General features: G+C 40.5%; 1 protein-coding gene across 1 annotated transcript in view; it reads left to right on the top strand.

The window, feature by feature from the left end:
- The first annotated feature begins 1,521 nt into the window (after window positions 1–1,521).
- The window catches only part of L3MBTL3 (L3MBTL histone methyl-lysine binding protein 3), a 66,553-nt gene continuing 47,147 nt past the window's right edge, over window positions 1,522–20,927 (top strand). The window contains exons 1-7 of the mRNA XM_063125718.1: window positions 1,522–1,765; window positions 9,215–9,335; window positions 11,317–11,476; window positions 13,779–13,911; window positions 14,540–14,624; window positions 15,647–15,738; window positions 19,461–19,565. Of these exons, the coding sequence (XP_062981788.1) occupies window positions 1,664–1,765; window positions 9,215–9,335; window positions 11,317–11,476; window positions 13,779–13,911; window positions 14,540–14,624; window positions 15,647–15,738; window positions 19,461–19,565 (798 nt within the window). The 5' untranslated portion in view covers window positions 1,522–1,663. The remainder of the gene's footprint in view (window positions 1,766–9,214; window positions 9,336–11,316; window positions 11,477–13,778; window positions 13,912–14,539; window positions 14,625–15,646; window positions 15,739–19,460; window positions 19,566–20,927) is intronic.

The raw sequence follows: 20,927 nt of genomic DNA, 5'->3' as shown, positions 1-20,927 counted from the left end.
AACGGTACATGGAATGTGTCATGGACCTCAACAGTTGTCAGTGCACTGCAATACCATTATAAAACAGTAGTGTAGATCCTGCCTAACTTAACTACAACTTAGTCCTATGAAATTTATTGCTCATTTTTTAAAGTAAAATAGATCTTGTTACTTTTCATATTTACTTGGAAGCAAGTCCTACTGTGTTTATTGGGCCTTACTCTCTGGTAAGCATGCCTAAGATTTTTGTCTTAGGCCTTAGCTAGACGTAAGGTTTATCCCGGGATCATCCCTGTTCATGTAAATGACACACACACGGGATCCCGGGAGAAGGCAGGGATGACCCCGGGACGACCCTGGGATAAACCTTGAGTCTAGCAAAGGCCTTAGTTTCACTAGAGTGAAGCAAATGTAATTCTATGCTCTAGTATTCTTTCCCTAAAGAGCAGGTTCATATGGTTTTATCTTTAATGCAGGGGGGAAATAGTTCCTTATAGCTCACTCGTTAGTGCGGATATGTGTGATCAACCACAAAGTTTGAGCTGGACACTCACAGATCTTGGCTGTCATCAATTTTGTAATTTGAAGGCACAGTTTTCAGCCTCTGAAATCCTGTGAAGTTGTTGTTGCGAAGATCTGTGAGTTTCTGGTTTCCACATGCTTGTTCAAGTCAGTGAATACTCGGGGCCAAAACAGACATTACTTTAAATCCTGCTCCAACAGCTATGTGTTTTACACTTTCCCCCTCTAGAATGGGTGCAGGGAACCTGATTCAGCATGAGGAGTAGGGGCAGCTTTTAAGATCCAGATCAGAGTCCCTACCTACTCTAGAATAAAAATGAACAAAAGATATAGATACAGATTTAAACATTGTCTGTTTGGGCCCTCAGATATGACCAGCAGAGTTTAAGTGAAAGGACATTATGTTTATCAACTCTCGGTTGTATTTGTATAATTACAAATGCCTTCTGAAACATTGTATCCTGGGGAGAAAACACAAATGTTTTTACATTAGTAAAACTGGACATTAATTTTAGGTGTTGTACCAGATGTGTTTTGATTAAGGTTAGAGACAGGTTCAGGTAACTTCTGGATGATATATTTTCAAATATGGGGTATCAGCCATGTTCTAGGTGCAGCCTGAAACCCTAGTCAGCACCCAGAGCCCAATCCTATACACACTTACCTGGAAGTAAGTCCCACTGAATTTAATAGAGCTTATTTCTATTTATTTATCTATTTATTTCATTTTTATACCGCCCAATAGCTGAAGCTCTCTGGGCGGTTCACAAAAATTATGAGTATGAAATTCTAAGTATGAAATTACACTGTTGCTTTTTTCTCCTACTTTTTTCTATCAAGAATCTTACTAAATGACACTTCCACATGAAGACAGTTTTTTCTCTCTCCTCTCTTTGCCCCCACTTTGCTTAACATCCAGCCTTATGAAGAATTCTGGAGAATTCTCAAAAGCTTGCTCATTATTTTGTGACATTTTGGCTGGTCTTAGAATATATTTCTTGACTGGATTTAGGAGTTATTTACAACAGGTTATTATGAATATTGAAGAGCAGGTGAAATGACTAGTGAAAATTATGTGAGGTGTAGTGTGTTGGAGCAATATCAAAATGTGGAATTGGATTAGGGTTAACATTTTCACATTTTCTTTTTCAGTACATGCACCATGAATGAACCAGCTTCTAGTGGAAATGGACAAGACTTTGATGTATTTAGCGTAATGGACTGGAAGGATGGAATTGGTACCTTGCCTGGAAGTGATCTGAAGGTAATATTTTGTAATCTTATATATGTTTTGAAAAGAGTAATGTAACCATAGAGACAGAGACATGCATATAGAGATATAAAATTTAATATTGTTTAAAGGGCAGCATTTGTTTGTTTGTTAAAGGGATTTTGGTGCTGCTTTTTAGCAAAAGACCGCTAAGGTGGCTTATAGAAAAAATAATAAAACCGTTTACAAATGAATTAAATAAAACATTTGGAGAAGATATTTCAAATACTATTTTCCCAAGTCATGCAGGGCTCTGTAGGTCAGTGCAGCACCTTGAAACAAATTGGAAGACAGTGAAGATCTTTCAATATTGGCAAATCACGTTCCAACTGGCCAGTACTAGTTAACAATCTGGCCACTATATTCTCAACTAATTGCAGTTTCTAAATAGTTTATGGGCAACTCCATATACAAGAGTTGGAAGTAATTCAGTCTTGATGTTACAAGGGCATGGCTAAATGTGGCAGGACTATTTCTTCAGGAAAGGCCACAGCTGGCCTACCAAACTAAGCTGGTAAAAAAATGTTTAGTGCCATAGAGATGCTGTGGGTATCCAAAGTAAGGGATTTATCCAACAGCACCCCAAGCTGTGGAATTGATCCTTTAGTGGGAGTGCACCCTGTCTAGAAGTTGAACACTACCTCCTCCCAGGTCTGTTGAATCACCTACCAACAGTTCCTCTGTCTTGACTGGACTGAGTTTGAGTGTATTGGCTCTTATTCAGCCTCTGACCCCCCACTCATTTTGTGTATATGCTGTATAGCATGAGGGTTATGTTTGCCATAGGACAAAATAAAAGCCCCTAGCATCCCTTTCTGTTCCTGTCACCATGTAGGAACAGAATCTGCAACAGAAAATAACTGTTAGGGCTAAGCCATGAACCACTTCTCCTTTTTCATTGTATAAAATGTCCAACCAACCTTTCAAACCCAGCAGGGATCTTTACAGGCAATCTGATTAGCTATTTATTTATTTATTTATTACATTTTTATACCGCCCAATAGCCGAAGCTCTCTGGGCGGTTCACAAAAATTAAAACCATAATAAAACAACCAACAGGTTAAAAGCACAAATACAAAATACAGTATAAAAAGCACAACCAGGATAAAACCACGCAACAAAATTGATATAAGATTAAAATACAGAGTTAAAACAGTAAAATTTAAATTTAAGTTAAAATTGAGTGTTAAAATACTGAGAGAATAAAAAGGTCTTCAGCTGGCGACGAAAGGAGTACAGTGTAGGCGCCAGGCGGACCTCTCTGGGGAGCTCATTCCACAACCGGGGTGCCACAGCGGAGAAAGCTGCTGCAATCAATAGCTATTGAATTAGTGCTCACTGCAATCATGTAGATCCAGAAAAAATATTTTTTTAAAAAAAGAGAGAAAGAAAAAAGAAAAAATCTAGTAGCTGTGCTTTCTGGCTAGAGGCAGGAAATTATTATTATTATTATTATTATTATTTATTACATTTGTATCCTGCTGAGGCTCTTTGGGCGGTTATAGAAAAATAGTTTATTCATGTTTATTTTTTGTATGCACAACGATACAACTAGGGGTTATTTGCTAAGCATTTCCAACTAAGAGCTCTATGTGGGTGCATGGAGATTTGAATCTGGTGGTCTCATCAGTCCTAATCCTATGCTCTAACCACTGTAACACATTGCCCTGCCCACTGTTATGGGTAAGTCAGCGATTCAGTGGAAAACTTTTGCCTGAAAGTTTAACTGAGATAAATGAAATGTGGCCTTTAACCATGATAAAACATTCCAGCGTCATGCTACTGTATTTCTGGAATGCTTAGATCTCTTCTCAGTCCTCTTTCTTCCCTTTTTAGACTTCAGTCCTGTGCATGTTTACCTGAGGATAAGTTCCACTGAACACAGCAAGACTTGCTTCTGAATAGACATGCAACTGCTCTCCAGGCAGATTTTTTTTTTTTTTTGGAAGACCTAGGCCATAGGTAGATGGGGCAGTATCCCGGGGATCGCCCCCAGATCGTTCCTGTGCATTCACATGATGAACAGGGCATCCCGGGAGCAGTGAGGGATGAACCCTCCATTTCCCTGGGATTTTGCCCTACCCTTCTAGTCCGGTTTTTCCTCGGTCCTGGGCTGATCCTGAGACTGCGGAATGTGTGGCCGGGCATCACAGTTTGTCCCGGCTCCCACAAGTAACCATGAGGAGCCAGGAGCTGGGCATGGGGCACAGAGCTCCTCAGGAGCTCTGTGCCCATCGGGGGTGGAGTGGGCAGAGGGCGAGGTGTTTTTTTTAAAAAAAATACTCACGATTTTCACATGAGCGCTCGTGCGCTCCTTCTCGTTTAAAAAATTCAAAATGGCGGCTGCGATGTCACATGCCGAGTGTGGACCGGGATGACTACCCCCCTCGTCTAGCTGAGGCCTAAGTCAGGGAGTAACTTCTTGGGTTGGTTGTGAGGGTGTGTGTGTGTGTCTCTGTGTGTGTAGAAATCCTAACGTAAGCTCTTGATTCTGTCCCTCCCCTCCCAACTATCCTGTTGATAGAATCTCTTCTTCCACCCCACCGTTTTGCTTTTCTAATGCATTTTTAAAATCAGCTTTCTGTGATGGCTGACTTGAGGTTTCCACTAGAACAGGTATCAATATAGCTGCAAACGTCCTTCAGAAGATTTTTTTTTACTAATTTACTATTTTTCTAAGGAATATTTTTATTTAGAACAAAAGCTTAAAACACACACACACAGAGAGAGAGAGAGAGAGACTACCTCTCTAATCCATGGATAGCCTCTTATACATAAAAAAGGCAGTCAAAAGAAGCATAATATTAAAACAATAAATTAAAAATAAAGCAGAAACAAAAAACATAACTGGGCATTGCATAGCACAGAGATCTAAAATAAAGAATCCACAGAGTTAAGGCCAGCTTAAAACCCACCACGACAACAAATAACAATGGTAAAAAGGCCTGTGAGAACGAAAATGTTTTTTGCTTGGCGCAGAGAAGACATTAAAGTAGGTGCCAGGTGGATTTCTCTGGGGGACTACTGCTGAGAAAGCCCTTTCTCATGGCCACCTGCTGTATCTCAGCATGTGAGAGTACACAGAATAAGGCCTCAGTTGAAGATCGCAGAGTTCAGGTAGGAATATATGGGAAGAGGCAATCCTTCAGATTCTGTCGTCCCAAGCTGTGAAGAGCTTTATATGTTAAAAGCAACACTTCTAATTGGTTCCAGAAATGAACAATTTTGTAAGTATTCCACTTATATCAACAGGTTTGCTTGTACCATACAAACCAAACCAAGAATTTGGTGGCCAGAGTAACATTCCAAAACATAATAAATCATAAGTGCACTTGAATATTAATTGATAAATGATGTAAATGCTTATTGTTGGGGTATTAACAGGGTTCTAGGGCTTTCTTGACTACAAAAGGAGTCATGTTTCCCAAAAGTGCACAACATTAAAAAAAAAGTGTTGGGAAGAACCTATCTGCCTGCCATATGTACTTTGTCATAATTAGCATTGTCCATAATTAACTAGTTCTGGGAAAAACAAGTCAACCTATAGTATGGTCTGTTTTCTGAAATGTCCATTTCTGGCTCTCAGACTTTGGGTCCATCTGCAAGATGTGCACACAAACTGATAATTCTTGCTAACACCACTTCTGACTTCCTTGGGTGCTCAATTTAAAGAGAGAATGGCTGGTCTTGGGGAACAAAGCAAATGCTCCTGTCACCACCCCCTGGAACCTGTTCTGGAATTTTTTAATTTCCAGAACAGAATGAGGGACTAAAAGAATCTTCAAGATAGCCTTCAAGATTTGAATCTTAAATCAACACTTTGATCTAGAGCAGGTTGCTTCTGATAACTCAAGTAATTAAACTAAGCCACATTTTAGGGTACACAAAATGTCTTTAGAGTCACATCACCAGCCATTCTAGCCTTGTGGGATGGCCAATTTCTTCCTGACCCCAAGAGAAGACTAATGCAGAGGAGAGCTTTTCTGTGAGGGATATTTATTATTACCAGTAGATACTTACATTGAAATGGCAACCCTTTGACACCTTTTCTTCTAACATTTCACACAAGACCAGAGACTACATTTCTCATTTTTGATGTTGAGTGTTGTGTTATTTATAGTAAGCAATTTTATACTTTGCCTTGAGCCATTTTTCTTGTTTGAAGATTGTCTGCAAGAAAAATTGCACTTCTTGTAGACTTGTTCATTATCCAGATTTGTTTTTAACATTCACTGTTGTGTTGGCTTTAAAATACAAATTATTAATAAAATCTATAAAAGGAAAAGTGGCGAAAAGACAGGATGTCAGCGTGATAGACAACTGTAGTCTGGTGCAGGGTTTCTGTGTTTGGAACTTTTCCATTTGGCAGGCTCAGCAGCGTGTTCAAATCAGAAACACTTCAGTGCTTTACAATTGCTGTGTGCTGTGTAGAGGACTAGAAGAGTTGATATCTACAAAGCTGAAGAGCAGATATAAATGTGAAGTACCCTGCTTTTTTGAATCACTCTGATGAGTGCACACAATCACCATCACCTCTGGATTCAAGTGCTTCCATCAAATTGGACAAGCTGCAATAATTTAAAATTGCTTCCTGGTGGAGTGGCAGTATATGGAATATTTTAGGCTTTGCTTTTTCTCAAGTGCCATATTTTCAAAGTGGAAATACAAGTATGCGTAGCATATTATCATTGCATCCAAACAAGTGAATGTGTTAATTTTAAAAATCATCCTGAAATAGATGCAGCCAGGAATTATGTCCAGAAAGCACATGGAAAAGCCAACAGTCTGGTATGGGTAGTCAGAGACAAATCCGTCATCAAGCCCATTTTGTTACTAACTACAAGTGGTTTAAATTTGTTTTAAACTTGTTTTCTTGGAAGCTTTATTAATATCAGTCTCTTGTATGTTTGGGGTGTCTAAATGCTTGGAAAGCCCTGGGGTGGGTGCGTGGTGGTGTGCTGTCGATTTTATGACGTCACTGCAATTGCGTACCCACCCCGGAATTTATCGCCGAAGCTGCGGAGAAGCAAAGTTAGAGACTTACCCCAACTTTTTTCTCTGGAGCAAGGCAAGGGCACACAGGATGGCATCAAGACAGCCCCAAAACCTCGCTCTGCAGTCACAGTGGAGGCATGGCTGGGCAGTGCCTGGTAGAAGGTGACCTGTGATTGGTTACTTTCAACCAGGAAGACAACGGGGGTAGCTCCAGTCCCCAGATGGCCACCCAGAAACCCTGCACTCCCTCCTTGGCGTAGGGATTATCTGACGCTACCCTGGGGGCAGGGCTTCCGAGGGACACGACACCAACCTGATGCAGTGAAGACACCTCCGGAAATTGATGGATCCTCTGGCATTGCCTAATGATTAATCCTCTGAAGTTCATTTGAGCAAACAAATCCACTGATTCATTTTTGGGATTAGCATGAGAAGGGTGGATGATGGAAAAGCATTGGGGAAAGAAATGCCTCCTTAGAGCCTGAGCAGAATAAGGTTTATGAAACATGATCCTGTCCAGGGTAGCGCCTGTGACACAGCCCCTTTCGGGCCTTAGGATCTGCTAATGGCGTTGGTTCTGGGGAAATTTTCTGGAGAGCTGTTTGAAGAGCTTGAGAGCAGAGAGACAGGAATCCTTTTCAGACATTCTAGATCTGTAAAAAGTAAATGCTCTGCTGTGGTCTTGAGTAAAATCTGTCCTCTGAAGCTGGTATTTGTTTTTGAAGGAAATACCTCCCGAAGTCATTCTACAAATGCATATGTACACATACATTATTATTATTATTATTAGCATTAGCATTAGCATTGTCATCATTAGAGCACTCATTCTACAAATACATGCACGTTGTTGTTGTTGTTACTGTTGTTATTATTGTCATCTGAGTGCATGGCACTTTACAAAGTATAAGAGGGCAGCAGGTCCCTGCTTATCTAAAACTCAACACAGGAAACAACAGAGGAAGGGAAAGGAATATATGTACTTGCCTTTGAAAAGTTGTGAATAGCAATGATTGAAATTTTGTTGCTGTCTGGTCTTTTGTTGTTTCTTTTTTCTTGGAAGAAGGGAATGCATGGAAGGAGTTAGGGACTGGTCTGAAAGTTCGTTTTCAGTGGCATTTTATTATATATTTCTATAATGACCACTAGATGGTACTGGCGTGCTACAATTTCCTTGTACATTTTTGTTCTCACTTATTTTTCCACTGTTTTCTTTTTCTTTTTTTCTATAATGCTTCATAGGCCGTAGCTAGACGTAAAGTTTATCCCAGGATTGTCCTGGGGTCAAACCTGTTCATCTAAGTGCCACACAGGGCATCCAGCGCTCAGGCAGGGATGAACCCGGGTTGATCCTGGGATAAACCTTAGGTCTAGCTATGGCCTCAGTCTTATCAGTATAAAATAGGGATTGGAAATTAAGGGACTGAGTGCTCTGCTGAGCCCTGCAGAAGTTCTCCTCCTACACCCCCGCCCGTGCCGGTGTAGCTGGCATGTCATGTGAACTGAGACATTAGCAGACAGGAGCGAGCAGCTGATAAATGGGAATTGGTTAAAAAGCCTTTGCAATCTTATGCAGGAGAGTTTGACCATTCAAAATATAGCTCAGTTAGAAATTAATTGTCAAAGAGGCAGAATAAATTTTCATTTATTTATTTATTTCCCACTGTTGCTCATGAGAGTTAGCGTTCATTTGGCTGTCTGATTTGTAAAGTACTTTGTAATTTAATTTTAAAAATCCTAAATATCTGGCTTAAGTACTTGCCTGTTTGCTTATGGCAAGGAAGAATTTCCTGTAGTTGCTTAGGCAGGGAAGCTTGTTGTAAACCAGAAGAGTCTTTCGTTCTTTCGTTCTTGCAGTGAACGGGCACATAGAAAGAAGCATGATTTGTGTGGCAGGCACAAATCAATCAACTTTCCATTATTTTCTTCCCTATAACATGATCTTATATGACACAATTTCACGTTCCTTAGAAAAATCCTCTTCAAAAATATCACAATTGGTGATTTGTTCACTAGTGAGGGCCCCATTAGCACAAGACTGGTAGCAGCCTTGTAGTTAGGGCATATAAGCCCAAGCTCCATCTTTGTTGGAATAATGGGCTTTGACTCAAGCAACCTAAGTTTCTGTAAAAGGGTTACAGAAATAAAGCTTACAATTGTTTATAGCAAGTAAACCAAACCAGTCTGCATCAGTGGTAGATTGTGCGAGTATTACTCTTGGAAAATAGGTGGCAACACAGAGTGCAAGTATATATATGAAGCATCTTAATAGTAACTTCTAATTTTGTAGGCTATAATCCTCCGCATATTGACATACAACTAGGGTTTTCTTGCAGTAAATGTAGTAAGGACTGAGGTAATTAGGAAGTTACATATAGTTACTAAATGGCTACCTGGAGTTAAAGGAATAAAAACGTGGCTTTTCTAATGTTTACCTATTTTCAAAATCAGTTTCGTGTGAATGAATTTGGTGCCCTGGAAGTGATCACCGATGAAACAGAGATGGAAAGTGTTAAGAAGGCCACAGCTACCACAACTTGGATTGTGCCAACTGCACAAGAAGGTCAGAACAGTATATTGCCTTTGTTTGTACATCACCACAGTCATAGAAAAGTCATGTTTTCCAGCTGCATGGGCAAGAATAAAATACTGAAATTTACACAGGGCGTTTGCACAGGTTCTGGAGGGCCAAACTACATGTTATGATGTGTTTTTTAAAAACCAAAATAGTGAAGTGGGGGTTCCAATGAAGACCAAACTATGGCAAGTGGGAAAGGGGGATGCTGAGGTCCTGATGAAAATCCCTTCCTTCATCCAAAGATGCTATTTGTATTAGGTGGCAAGATCCCAGTGGTACCATTTGAAGGTTTCCTCCCAATACAAATATCAGCCAGAGAGGGGGAGAGTCATCAGGACTGCAGAAAAAACACCCAGTCACGTTAAATGCAATAACAGCTTTAATGTAAGGTATAGTTTGGCGCCAAGTCAGGGTTCATGTCAAAACTAAGAGACTGCTATTAAGGAATACTGTTTACATGAACTGTAGGTGACTCTAGTTGGGAAGTGTAGCTTGCCATTCATACGATCAGAGCTCTAAATTTTATCTCTTGGAATAGTCGGTTAGGTCACTATTTGTAGAAAGGTTGAACATAGTTGTTTGAGAACAAGTTTTATGTGGTTGTTTGATTACTAATACGTTTAGGCTGCTATTCAGCCATGACTCTTGGAGCAGATTACAGATAAAACCATAAAACACACATACACAAAAAAACCCTCATAAATAAATCATGGCAGGCAGTTAAAATCCAGCATACAATGAAGAGAAAAACTAAGAGCTGTAAAGCTATCAGACTAAGGCTGCCAACTTATACACATTTACATGGGAGTAGTCCCTTGGAACTCAGTTGGACTTACTTCTGATAGATATGTATAGGTCTCAGCCAAAAAAAAAAAAAGTCTTCACTTGGTGCAGAAAATCAAATAAAGACAGTGCCAAGCAAATTTCTCTGACAAGGTAGTTCCAAAGTTTCATTAAGACCATGTCTTCAGTGAGACTCATCACACAGGGGAAAATGGCGCTTGCTCACCGTTTCCTTCTCCTCCCACGCGTTTGTCCCTCATTACTTCCTCTTTTGAAATAGGAAGTAAACAACTTGCACATGGCCCATTCAGTGGGCTGTTTTGATCCCACTGCTTCTCTTGCACACAGCAGGAGATAGCAACTTCTGTCTTTAAAAATAATTCGGATTTACTGGGGTGTTTTTTTGTCGTGTGAAGAAGGCTAGAAGAAGCAGGAGGCAAAGAGGGACCTGTGAAAATCCATGAGTGCCTAGTAAAGAGTGTGCAGTAAAATGGCTGTCTGATGGAGCTCAATATACTTGTCATATGATAATGCTCAAGCATTAGTGTGCCCATGGAAAGCCTTTTAGAACAAATCTTCAGAACCAGATGGTGGTACTCTAATTTTATTATGGTGCAGCTGTATTAGATTATCTTGTGGACATTGGATTGGGCCCAGATCTTCCCTTCCATAAGCGGAAGGCACCAAAATCCAGTGGAGCCTCTGCAATGCAAGAAGGGCAGGGAAATTGACTTTTGTCAGTTCCCCTTACAGCCCCAGAACTACCTTAGACAATATTCTTAAAAATTCCACTCTTAAAGTACAGAAGACTGCCGGGGTGTGTGTGGGGAGAACAAATAGTAAAACAATAATCTCTGACTTTTCCTCCAGTGGGACCAACTCTGTACAAAGTTTTGCTTGCCACAAGTCTAGATCCATCCTAATGGATCTAGACTTGTAGCAAGCAAAATTTTGTACAGAGTTTTTTGTAATAAGTTTTTTTGTAAAATCTTAGCACAAATAGCTGCTCAGTACAGCCTGGTTTCTTCTGGTTCATTTTTTTCAAAGCAGCATGAATGTGGATGAGTGATTTTAAAAAAGCTTGGGCAAGTTGTATCTGCAGTGGTATCTTTTGTTTGTCATGGTTTACAATATGTCTGATATTTTCCACTTATAAAATCCCCAAAACTCACTTCTCTTTTTCACTGTGTAGCCTTCTTAGAAAAGACAGAAGCACCACTGAAATTGAAGGAAACTACCACAGTGGATGGATTTCATTTCTGTGAAAGCTGTTCTCACTCTGGAACCACAGTAGAATTTGTAGCTGGAGAGAGATCTTGCAGCCAAAAATGTGTCCATCAGTTTAAAAACAAGTAAGAGTTGCCACAGCACATGCAAAATAATTTTCTATCTAGTGTGAAACCCTCCTATAGTATAAGTAAAAATTGGAGTAGCATGAAAAAATAAGCTACTTTGTTGGTGAATCATCTGACTTTAAAAAATATTACCTATGTTATATTTTTATTATCTCATTATCACTTTTTAGCCTGTATGTTTGGAGAGAAGGAGAGAGGAGTATTCTTTTGTAATTGTAATGGGAATACTGAAAGTTTTCTTAAATTAAATGTAGTGGATGCTATCCAGAGTTATGTAAATCAGTGGGAGCTTTGCCAGGGGCTTCAAAGAGCATAAACATTTTCTTTCCATCTCATGGAAGCTCTATGCTTTCCAAGTAATTACCAGTTCTAGCTTATGAACCATTCTGTACACTTATAGCACAAACCTCTGCATGTATACTTAAGAGTAAGATCCATTGCCCTTCAATGGGACTTATTCTCAGGTACGTGCATATAGGATTGAAGTCTAAATATTCAGGTATGGGATCTATCTTTGTTAGTATCTTTCTTTGTGTACAGAGAAAGCAGATAGAATAATGCAGTGTGTGACCAAAGGTTTTGGGACTGTTTGCCTAGATCAGCGGTTCCCATTCATTTTTTGGTTCATGGGCACATTGGAATTTTGAGACAGTGTCACGGGCACTGTCACAAAATGGCTGCCATGGAGGCATGCTCATTCACAAAATAGCTGCCATGGTAGATGTTTTCATATGCTCTCTCTCTTCAATAGCCAACTCGCCACCCCAGTCTCTCTTCCAACACATGCAGACAGGCAGAGAGAGGACAGGGGGGGGAAACTAGGCTGAGACAGAAAGAGAAAGAGAGAGAAAGGAAGAGAAGAAAATAATTTCTTTTTTAGCTCTGAGATCGCCCCCTTCCCATTTCTGAAGGAGAAGGCAATGAGTGGTGAAAGGGAAGTACAGAGACTTTGTGGGTTCTGGCAGAAGCCTTTGTGGGTAACATCGTGCCCAGGGGCACCTCACTGGAGACCCCACGCTGAAGTTCTATAAAGGCTTTATTTAGGTGCAGTCTCAATACATTTAATTATTATAGCAACTCTTTAGTATGCATTTAGTTTAGGATAGATATTAATTTCCAACTGGAGGACTTTATTGTAATCAGTGATTGAAATCAGTACAGCCTCATTAAGAAATACAGCTCAGTTCATCATCAATTAATACTTATTGCATGCTTGTTTTCATTGTATTGTGTGTAAATTTGAGCAATTTGTTTTACTGGGACATTTCTCACCCTCAATTAATTATTTTCCCTTCAGTGGTTTACAGGGCCTTGCTAGACGAGGTTTTAGCCCTGTGCGAGGCCCGAGCTCGTCCCTGTGTGTCAACCCTCCCTGGGCCCGGGGTAACCGGCACCTCTTTTAGCCCGGTTTTTCCTGCGGTCTCAGGCTGAGCCCGAGACCACAGGCATGTAGCCAGGTCCGATGCTTTTCCCGGCTACCGCATTTACTCCTGAGTAGCCGGGAAAAGTGGCAGACAGGCCGCAGCGTGCCATCAGGGCTGGGGGGGACATGGGGTGGGGGCAGAATTGCGGCCTAAGGGACATGAGGGGGCGGGAATCGCAGCCTAAGGGACATGGGGGAGCAGGAATCATGACCTACGGGAGATCGGGGGCGGGAAACGGAGGCCAGGGGAGATCACGCAGGGGGGGGGAATCGGGGGAAGGGGGAGCAGGGAACCCAATTTTTTTTAAAAAAATCCCTACCTTTAGCGCTGGTGCGCTCCTGCACACACAGCCCCTTTAACTACAAAAGAAAATGGCGGACGCGACGGGGCTTTCCTAGATCCCGTCGCGTCTGACGTGTAGACGGGGCCGACAGGCCGCGCTACTTCTAGCGTGGCCTGGCCCCTCTACAGGCCCGGATTCCAAGGTAGGTCTAGCAAAGCCCACAATCTTATTCCAGTTGCATTTGTAAGCATTCAAATTTGACACTTACTTCCTTTCTTTAAGGTGCCCTGAAGTCTTAAAGCAGTTCAAAAGCATTGCTGTTGATGGCTGATAGGAAAGGCAATAATTAAACCATGCAAAGCCTGTTCAGCAAATGCTGCCAACATTTTCCTTTGCAGATTCTATAGCAGGGATGTGCAGACTTCAGGCTTACATGATCACCCAGAGCTCAAGTGGAAGATCTTGATCTATGTTTTGCCCATTCCTGTTCTATAGTATATCTCATGTTAACAACTGTGGCACTTGTCATGGGCAATCTTGGCTTTGCTTAAATTAATTTTTCAAAATCACTGTAATGTCATTCTTGTTCTAGAGAGCAACAGGAGAACAAAGACATATCAGAATTCAATGATGAAGACTGTTCTAAGGGCACTCAAAAAAGAAAAAGCAAATTGCCTCTAAAAGGAGAATATATGGATGACAGAGACAAGAAGGACAAGGAAACAGTTAGTATAGCCCTGTTGATTGGTTTGAAGCTTAAACTAATCTGTAGTTGTAGTTCATTTTACAGTCTTTTAGATAGTTTCTGCATTGAAGCGCTTGCGTGATTTCTTCAGGATGTCATGAAATGGTTATCTCTAGAATAAACAGAATATAAATGGAATCCTATTTTCAGTTTGTATTTAGCTATTCATGTTGTGTGTCCCAATGAGATTATGGCTACACCTGATCTATTTTTAACTTTCATGAGGGTTGTGATCTGCTGAAGAGGGGCATCTGGAAAGAGAGGGAGCAAGTTTCCTTCCCCAGTACCCCAGAACTATTAGTAGTATTCAAAAAGGTTTTTAATTCATTGGTCTTGTAGAAATAACTAACCTTTCAAGCTCACAACTTCCAATCGGGCTGATCGGAGCTCTTTTATAGAAACCAGAAGTAGAAACCCACAATTTTCTGCTGTACTGTGTGAACCAGGTCAATGGGACTTATTTCAGAGTAAACATGTATAGGATTGCGCTAGAAATGTTGCAGAGTATATGTGGCAAAACAATAGTTATGAATAATATTTTAAAAAATTCAAAATGTGTCAGCTGTAAAGTTATTTAAAATTAAGTATACTTTAATTCTTCAATTTAGGAGGAGAATCCTGAAGGAAGGATATTAAGAGTCTCTCAAAGAGCCACACGTAAAAGGAAAAGAGAGATGGCAATTTTAAAACAGAGTAAGTTGATATATGACCCACTCTCAGTATAAAGTTTTCATCAGTTTCTCAAAGAGACTCTTTACCTATGTCATCGTAGCAAACAGATTTTATTTTAAGTGTCATGTACTCAACCTCATGCACACCTAAAATACGTTTAATGTGAAAAAAGAATGCTGTTGTAGAAAAGATTTGGCCTTCACTGTACCACTGGTGATCAATCCCACTGTATTTCTAATCTATATAGTATTGTGCTGTGTTGCCTTATTTTCAGTATTTTGTGAAAATCGTAATCCATTTTGATGCTTTCTACAGCAAATTTTCTGTATTTTTTAAAAAATAAAAGATTGAAGGGCACCATCCTTCCATTTTTATTATCTGACTGCATAACTTCTTATATGCTCTAGTTTTGTTTTACAATTACATGGAGGAGCTTTAAAGTAGAAGTATAAATGAGATCAAGATAATTGAATTGCTTGAATGCTGGCAAAGGATTTCTGGTTTTGACTTCGTGAGATTTGTTTTTGAGAACGTGCATTTTAAAAGCAGAAGTGAGCCCATGCTTAGTGCCCCTTGAGAGTAATTTCATAGCTAAACCACATGCTGAAAGTTAAGGAAGATTTATAGAAACCAGTAATAAATAAATCTAAGGAGATGCCTAAAGTAGTGTAAAACTATTGCCTTAGAGCTGGATTGTTAGCAAACTTGGATACATATAGTAGAGGAAAACAACAAGATTAAGAAGTATTTGTTCACTGCCTAACTCTCTGCAATATGATCTGTAATTTTTTGCTTTGGCAATAACTATCAACCTCTGCTAGCTATTAATTAACAGTAAGCAAGATGTAGCTCTGCTCTCTATCCTAATGCAATAACATTGAGATCAACCATAAATTTGAAGCATACAGCAGGATATTATAAGAGAGACATAATAACTGGTATGGCTACTACCATTCATTGTTCTATAACTCTGTGGCTTATATAGATTATTTGTAAAGCTTTTACTTTCTAATTTCTTTCCATTCTTTAACTTTTAATTCCAGCTTTAATGTCAAAAGGAAAGAAAGCATGGAGCTGGTCTTCATATTTGGAAGAAGAGAAAGCTACAGCAGCTCCTCCTAAGTTTTTTAAAGAGGTATGCTGTCTGCTGAAATCCTAACTTACTGCTTCTTAGAGATAACCTGAATCATGTACTTTGTGAGATAATTGTGTATTGAAGAAATTTGAGATGGCCTTTTCTCTCCCTTGCTTATGAAAACCAAGAACAGTTTACATGTATTATTACAGTTTACTTGCTAAAGGTTGAAGTTTAGATGAGCGTGGTTTGAAGTGGTCTTGTGACCAACTCAGGCCTTTGCTAGACCTAACTGAAAATTCAGGGGAGAGGAGGGGAGACCTCGCGTAGTGAATAACGCGAGATCTCGCCCTCATTTACGTGTAAGGCACGACAACCTCAAGAAGAGAGGCGTTGCACCCGCCATTTTTTATTTTTTTAAGGGCTGGCTGCGCTCGAGCGACTAAAGGTAGTTTGTTTTTTAAAAAATGATTTCCCTGCTCCCCCCCACCCTAGCCCTGATGGGCGCAGCACGGCTCACGGCTCCACGCGAGTAATCACGCGGAGCCGGGAAAAGCCGTGGAAAACTGGGCCCAAAGTATAGGGCTGCATCCTGGGGGCAGAGAAGGATGATCCCTCCCTGATCCCGGGATCCCCTGTGCGTCATCTGGACACACAGGGGTGATCCCAGGTATCAGCCCTGGATTACCGCTGGTCTAGCTAAGGCCTCAGATTCAGACAGCTGCACAAGAGGCAGGGTGTTTTCAGTGGTTGCAGCAACAGCTGTCCTTTCAACTGGGCTAATCAGGGATTCAGATGTGCCATGCAGCAATGATACAGGCCAAGTCAGATTGTACAGACCAGGGAATGAAAAGATGAGAGGTGGCATGATTTCCTTGCCTTTTTGCTATATTGGGGTATTGCAAAATGTGTTGAATGCCACATTGCAAGGTAGCAATAGGAAGGGACAATGGTTCAGCGGTAAAGCACATGCTTTGTATGCAGAAGGTCCCAGGTTGAAACCTCAGCATCTCCCCATAGGGCTGGAAAAACTCAGGACTGAAATCCAGAGAGCTGCTGCCAGTCATTGTCAATAATAATAGATTAGAAGGACCAATGGCCAGTAGAAGGCAGCTCCCTATACTTAACAGGGTTAAGTAACTCTGGTATTGAATATACCAGGGTAAATTGGGGGAACCAGAGGTCCATTTACCTGTGATTTTTCTTAATAACCAGCCACTTTGTTGTAATAATAATAATAATAATAATAATAATAATAATTAATAATAATAATAATAATAATAATAATAATAATAAAAATATTTCTTACCTGCTTCTCCGTTTGGATTAAGGCGGGAAACAACAATAAGTATAAAATACATAAAACTGATTAAAAACATAGTATACATCATTAAAACATCCTAAAAACATCCTAATGCCCCCCACCCTTTCTTTGGCCTTCTGTTGGCCTAGAACAACTCCTGATGCAAGTCTGTGTTAAGAGCCAGAAATAAGTTTTATTCTTTTCATTTTATTTGACTGTTTTCCTTCTTTTTATTAAGTCAATTGTAATATATTGTACTAACTGTCCTGGGAGTATTTTTTGCTGAAAGCATGGGATATAAATGTTAAATAAATAATCCTGTTTAACTGACCTCTTACATTATGAACATCTATGTGGAATTTGAATTCCATAGGCAAGATTCAACAAACAGTGTACAATGTGACTCTTGCATTAAAAAAGAAAGAAAGGTAAACCATCCACCTGTAGTGTGAGATTGAAGTAATAATAAATCTAATTAGAATGTTCCCTTCTGCAGTTAGCTTAATTGGTAAGCTTGCATTCGGCCAAATCCTTCCTTTCAGAACTGGGCTTGTTGTGAAAAGGTAATATATCAGGGGGAAGGAAAAGACTTTTCAGTGTTACCTCTTTGAACATTTGCTTGTACTTGTTGCTTCTTCATAATGTTGTCTCTCAATGACTTGCTACTTTCTGGGCTAGGGTGGGCTGGACCAGGACGAGACGAGCCCACCTGCCCTGCTGCCACATCCGCCTAGCCAGCTGTTGGCCACGGCATCCTGTGCTATCTCCTAAACTGGGGGGACACAGCGCAAGGAAGATGCGCCATTCCCAGAAGTCAGCTTTGCTTCTTTTCCTGGAAGTTTCAAGTCTTATGAGTCTTGACTAATGGGAGAAGAAGCAACGATGACTTCTGGGACCGGGGCATTTTCTTTGCACTGAGTCCATGGACAGCATGGGACGCAGCGCAAAGAAGATGCAACAGTGCCAGAAAGGAGACGAAGGAGGGCGACTTCTGGGACTGGTGCATCTTCCTTGCACTGCATCCCACACTGTGATGCAGCACAAGGAAGATGCGCTGGTCTGTGGTATTTCTCTGGAGCACAAGGAAGACGCGCCGGTCTGTGGCATTTCTCTGGAGTTTTACTCTAGTGAGTAAATCTCCGCCTGGAGTCCCGGTTCTGAACCCCAGAACTGGATAAGTCCATTTTTTCTGGGTGGGTTGGTCACTCTAACATAGTTAAACTGTGGAATTTGCTTTCACGAGACATAGGTCCTGTTCAAAAGACACCTTAAACCATGGTGGTGAAGGCTTTTTTGTTAACAAAAAAGCCTTCACCACCATGGTTTAAGGTGTCTTCTGAACAGGGCCATAGTGAAGGCCATCAATTTGGATGGTTTTAAAAAGGGGTTGCATAAATTCCTGTAGGAGAAGGCTAGCAACGGCTGCTAGTCCAGATGCCTCTATGCTACCTCTAGGATCAGAGGCAATATGCCTATGTATACCGGTTGCTGAGAAACATGGGCAGGAAGGTGCTGTTGCACTCATGTCCTTCTTGTGGGTGAACAGAATACTTGACTAGATGGGCCTTTAGTCTGATCTGTGTTCTTATGTTTTTATGACATGAGTACAATAGCACCTACCCATTGGTGCTCCGCAGCAACTGATATTCAGAGGCATACTGGAAGTAGTATGTAGTCATCATGAGTAGTAGCCATTGATAGCCTTGTTCTCCATGAATTTGTCTAATCTCCTTTGAAAGCCATCCAAATTGGTGGTCATCACTCTATCCTAACTATGCGCTGTGTGAAGAAGTACTTGTTCCTATCTGTCCTGAATCTCCCTCCATTCAGCTTCTAGGATTATATGAGAGGGAGAAAAAAATTCTCACTGCCCACTTTTTCTACACCGTGTAACATTTTATACATCTTTATCATATTCCTCTTGCTCTCCCATTTTCTAAGCTGTAAAGCCCCAAACATTGCAACCTTTCCTTGTGGGGATGTTGCTTTGAGCCCCTTGATCATTTTGATTGACCTTTTATTCATAATTCTTAGCAGCAATGTAAAGTATGATAGTTGTGAATATGGACTTCGAAAATGAGAGGGGGATAGAGAGATAGAAAGAGAAGAGCTACACAGAGTAGTTGTTCTGGGGGAGAGTGCTAAACACAAGGCATGTCTAAGGAAAACTGACTCTTCCTTGTCATATAGATTATGACAAAGAGAGCTTTGGCTTTTGGGCAGTATAAAAATGCAATAAATAAATAAATATTCTCATTTATCAAACCCATAAAGCAATTTTTCATAAATTTTAACTTCCGTGTAGGTTTGCTAAATAATTGAAGGCCCAGCAATTCCCTGGCTAGCTTTAAATAAATAAGAGCTGGAACTGTTTAACAGGAGGGCAGTAAGAACTTAATTCCCTTGAAATATTTGCCCGTCTTTGTGTGCTTTAGAAATGTTTATACCAAAATAACAAAATATGACATTTTCCTTCTAGTATCAGTGCTTCCCTTACAACAAAAACGGATTCAAAGTTGGAATGAAACTAGAAGGAGTGGATCCCGAGCACCAGTCAATATATTGTGTGCTTACAGTAGCTGAGGTGAGTGCTAGAATGGTTATAAAAGAAGCTTAAGTAGAGATGAATTCCCACTGTAGTCAATAGGCAGTATCCAGCTGTAATTGACGTAATATTGGCACAAGTTGTTTCTAGTGCAATGTTGATAGCGTAAGCTGGCTCGATGGGAAATCCCTTTGTGCCAGCTTACAGTATAGACGTTGCAAGTTGCTCGCATGAATGCAGTGTTAGTTGCATGAGCGCAGCTGCAGCATTGGATACTGCCCAATAAGTAAACAGCCCCATCAAGCTATTAAGAGCCTGATGGTGGTAAATAAGAAGTTATAGTTAAGAAAATAAGAAGAATCCTATTGGATCAGTCCAAAGGCTTATCCAGTCCAGCATCATGTTTCTCACAATGGCCAAACAGATGCTTATGGGAGGCCCATGAGCAAGATATGAGGGCAGTAGTTTTCCCACTGTTGTTCCCTAGCTATTTGTATTCATAGCCATTCTGCCTCTGATCCTGGAGGTACCATATTGCTAATACTCATTCATTTTTACAGAATTTACGTACTGATCTATATATCTAAAAAAGAATCCTGAGTGGTGAACAGTAAACCAAAAAAGAATCTGAATACAAAAGCATAAGGACCTTGAAAACCAAGGCCTTAGCTAGACCTAAAGTTTATCTCAGGATCGTCCCGGAGTCATCCCTGTTCATGTAAATGACACACAGGATATCCCGGGAGCAGGCAGGGACAACCCCGGGACGATCCCGGGATAAACCTTAGGTCTAGCTAAGGCCCAATTTATACAATACAACCATGGCTTGATCATTCAGGAAATGTTTGTTTAAATAAAAATGCCTTTAGTAGACGCCGAACACAAATCTAAGTTGGTGATCATCACTACATCTTGTAGTAGCACATTCCATAGTATAACTATGCACTGTGTGTATAAGTACTTCATTTTGTCTGTTTTGAATCTCCCACCATTAAACTTCATTGGATGAACCTGGGTTCTAGTATTCTAAGGGCTCATCTATACTAAGCAGGATATTCCACTATGAAAGTGGTATATAAAAGGCAGGAGCCACACTACTGCTTTATACCAGTATTGAAGTGCACTGACAACTGTTAGAGCCCATTGACACATACCCACATACCACTTTCATTCCTCTTTCATAGTGCTATATCCTGCTTGGTGTAGATGTGTCATGGGCCCCAACAGTTGTCAGTGTACTTCAGTATGACTATAAAGCAGTAGCATAGATCCTGCAGTGCACTTCAATATCGCTATAAAGCAGTGGTGTGTCTCCATGTCTTTTATATAGCACTTTCATACCGCTTTCATAGTGGAATATCCTGCTTGGTGTAGATGAGCCCCAAGACAGAAAAAAGTATG

Source organism: Elgaria multicarinata, chromosome 4 (assembly GCF_023053635.1).
Source record: "Elgaria multicarinata webbii isolate HBS135686 ecotype San Diego chromosome 4, rElgMul1.1.pri, whole genome shotgun sequence".
NCBI classification, from domain to species: Eukaryota; Metazoa; Chordata; class Lepidosauria; order Squamata; family Anguidae; genus Elgaria; species Elgaria multicarinata.
Note: the sequence above shows the minus strand (reverse complement) of the source record. Positions and strands in the feature narration are given on the sequence as shown.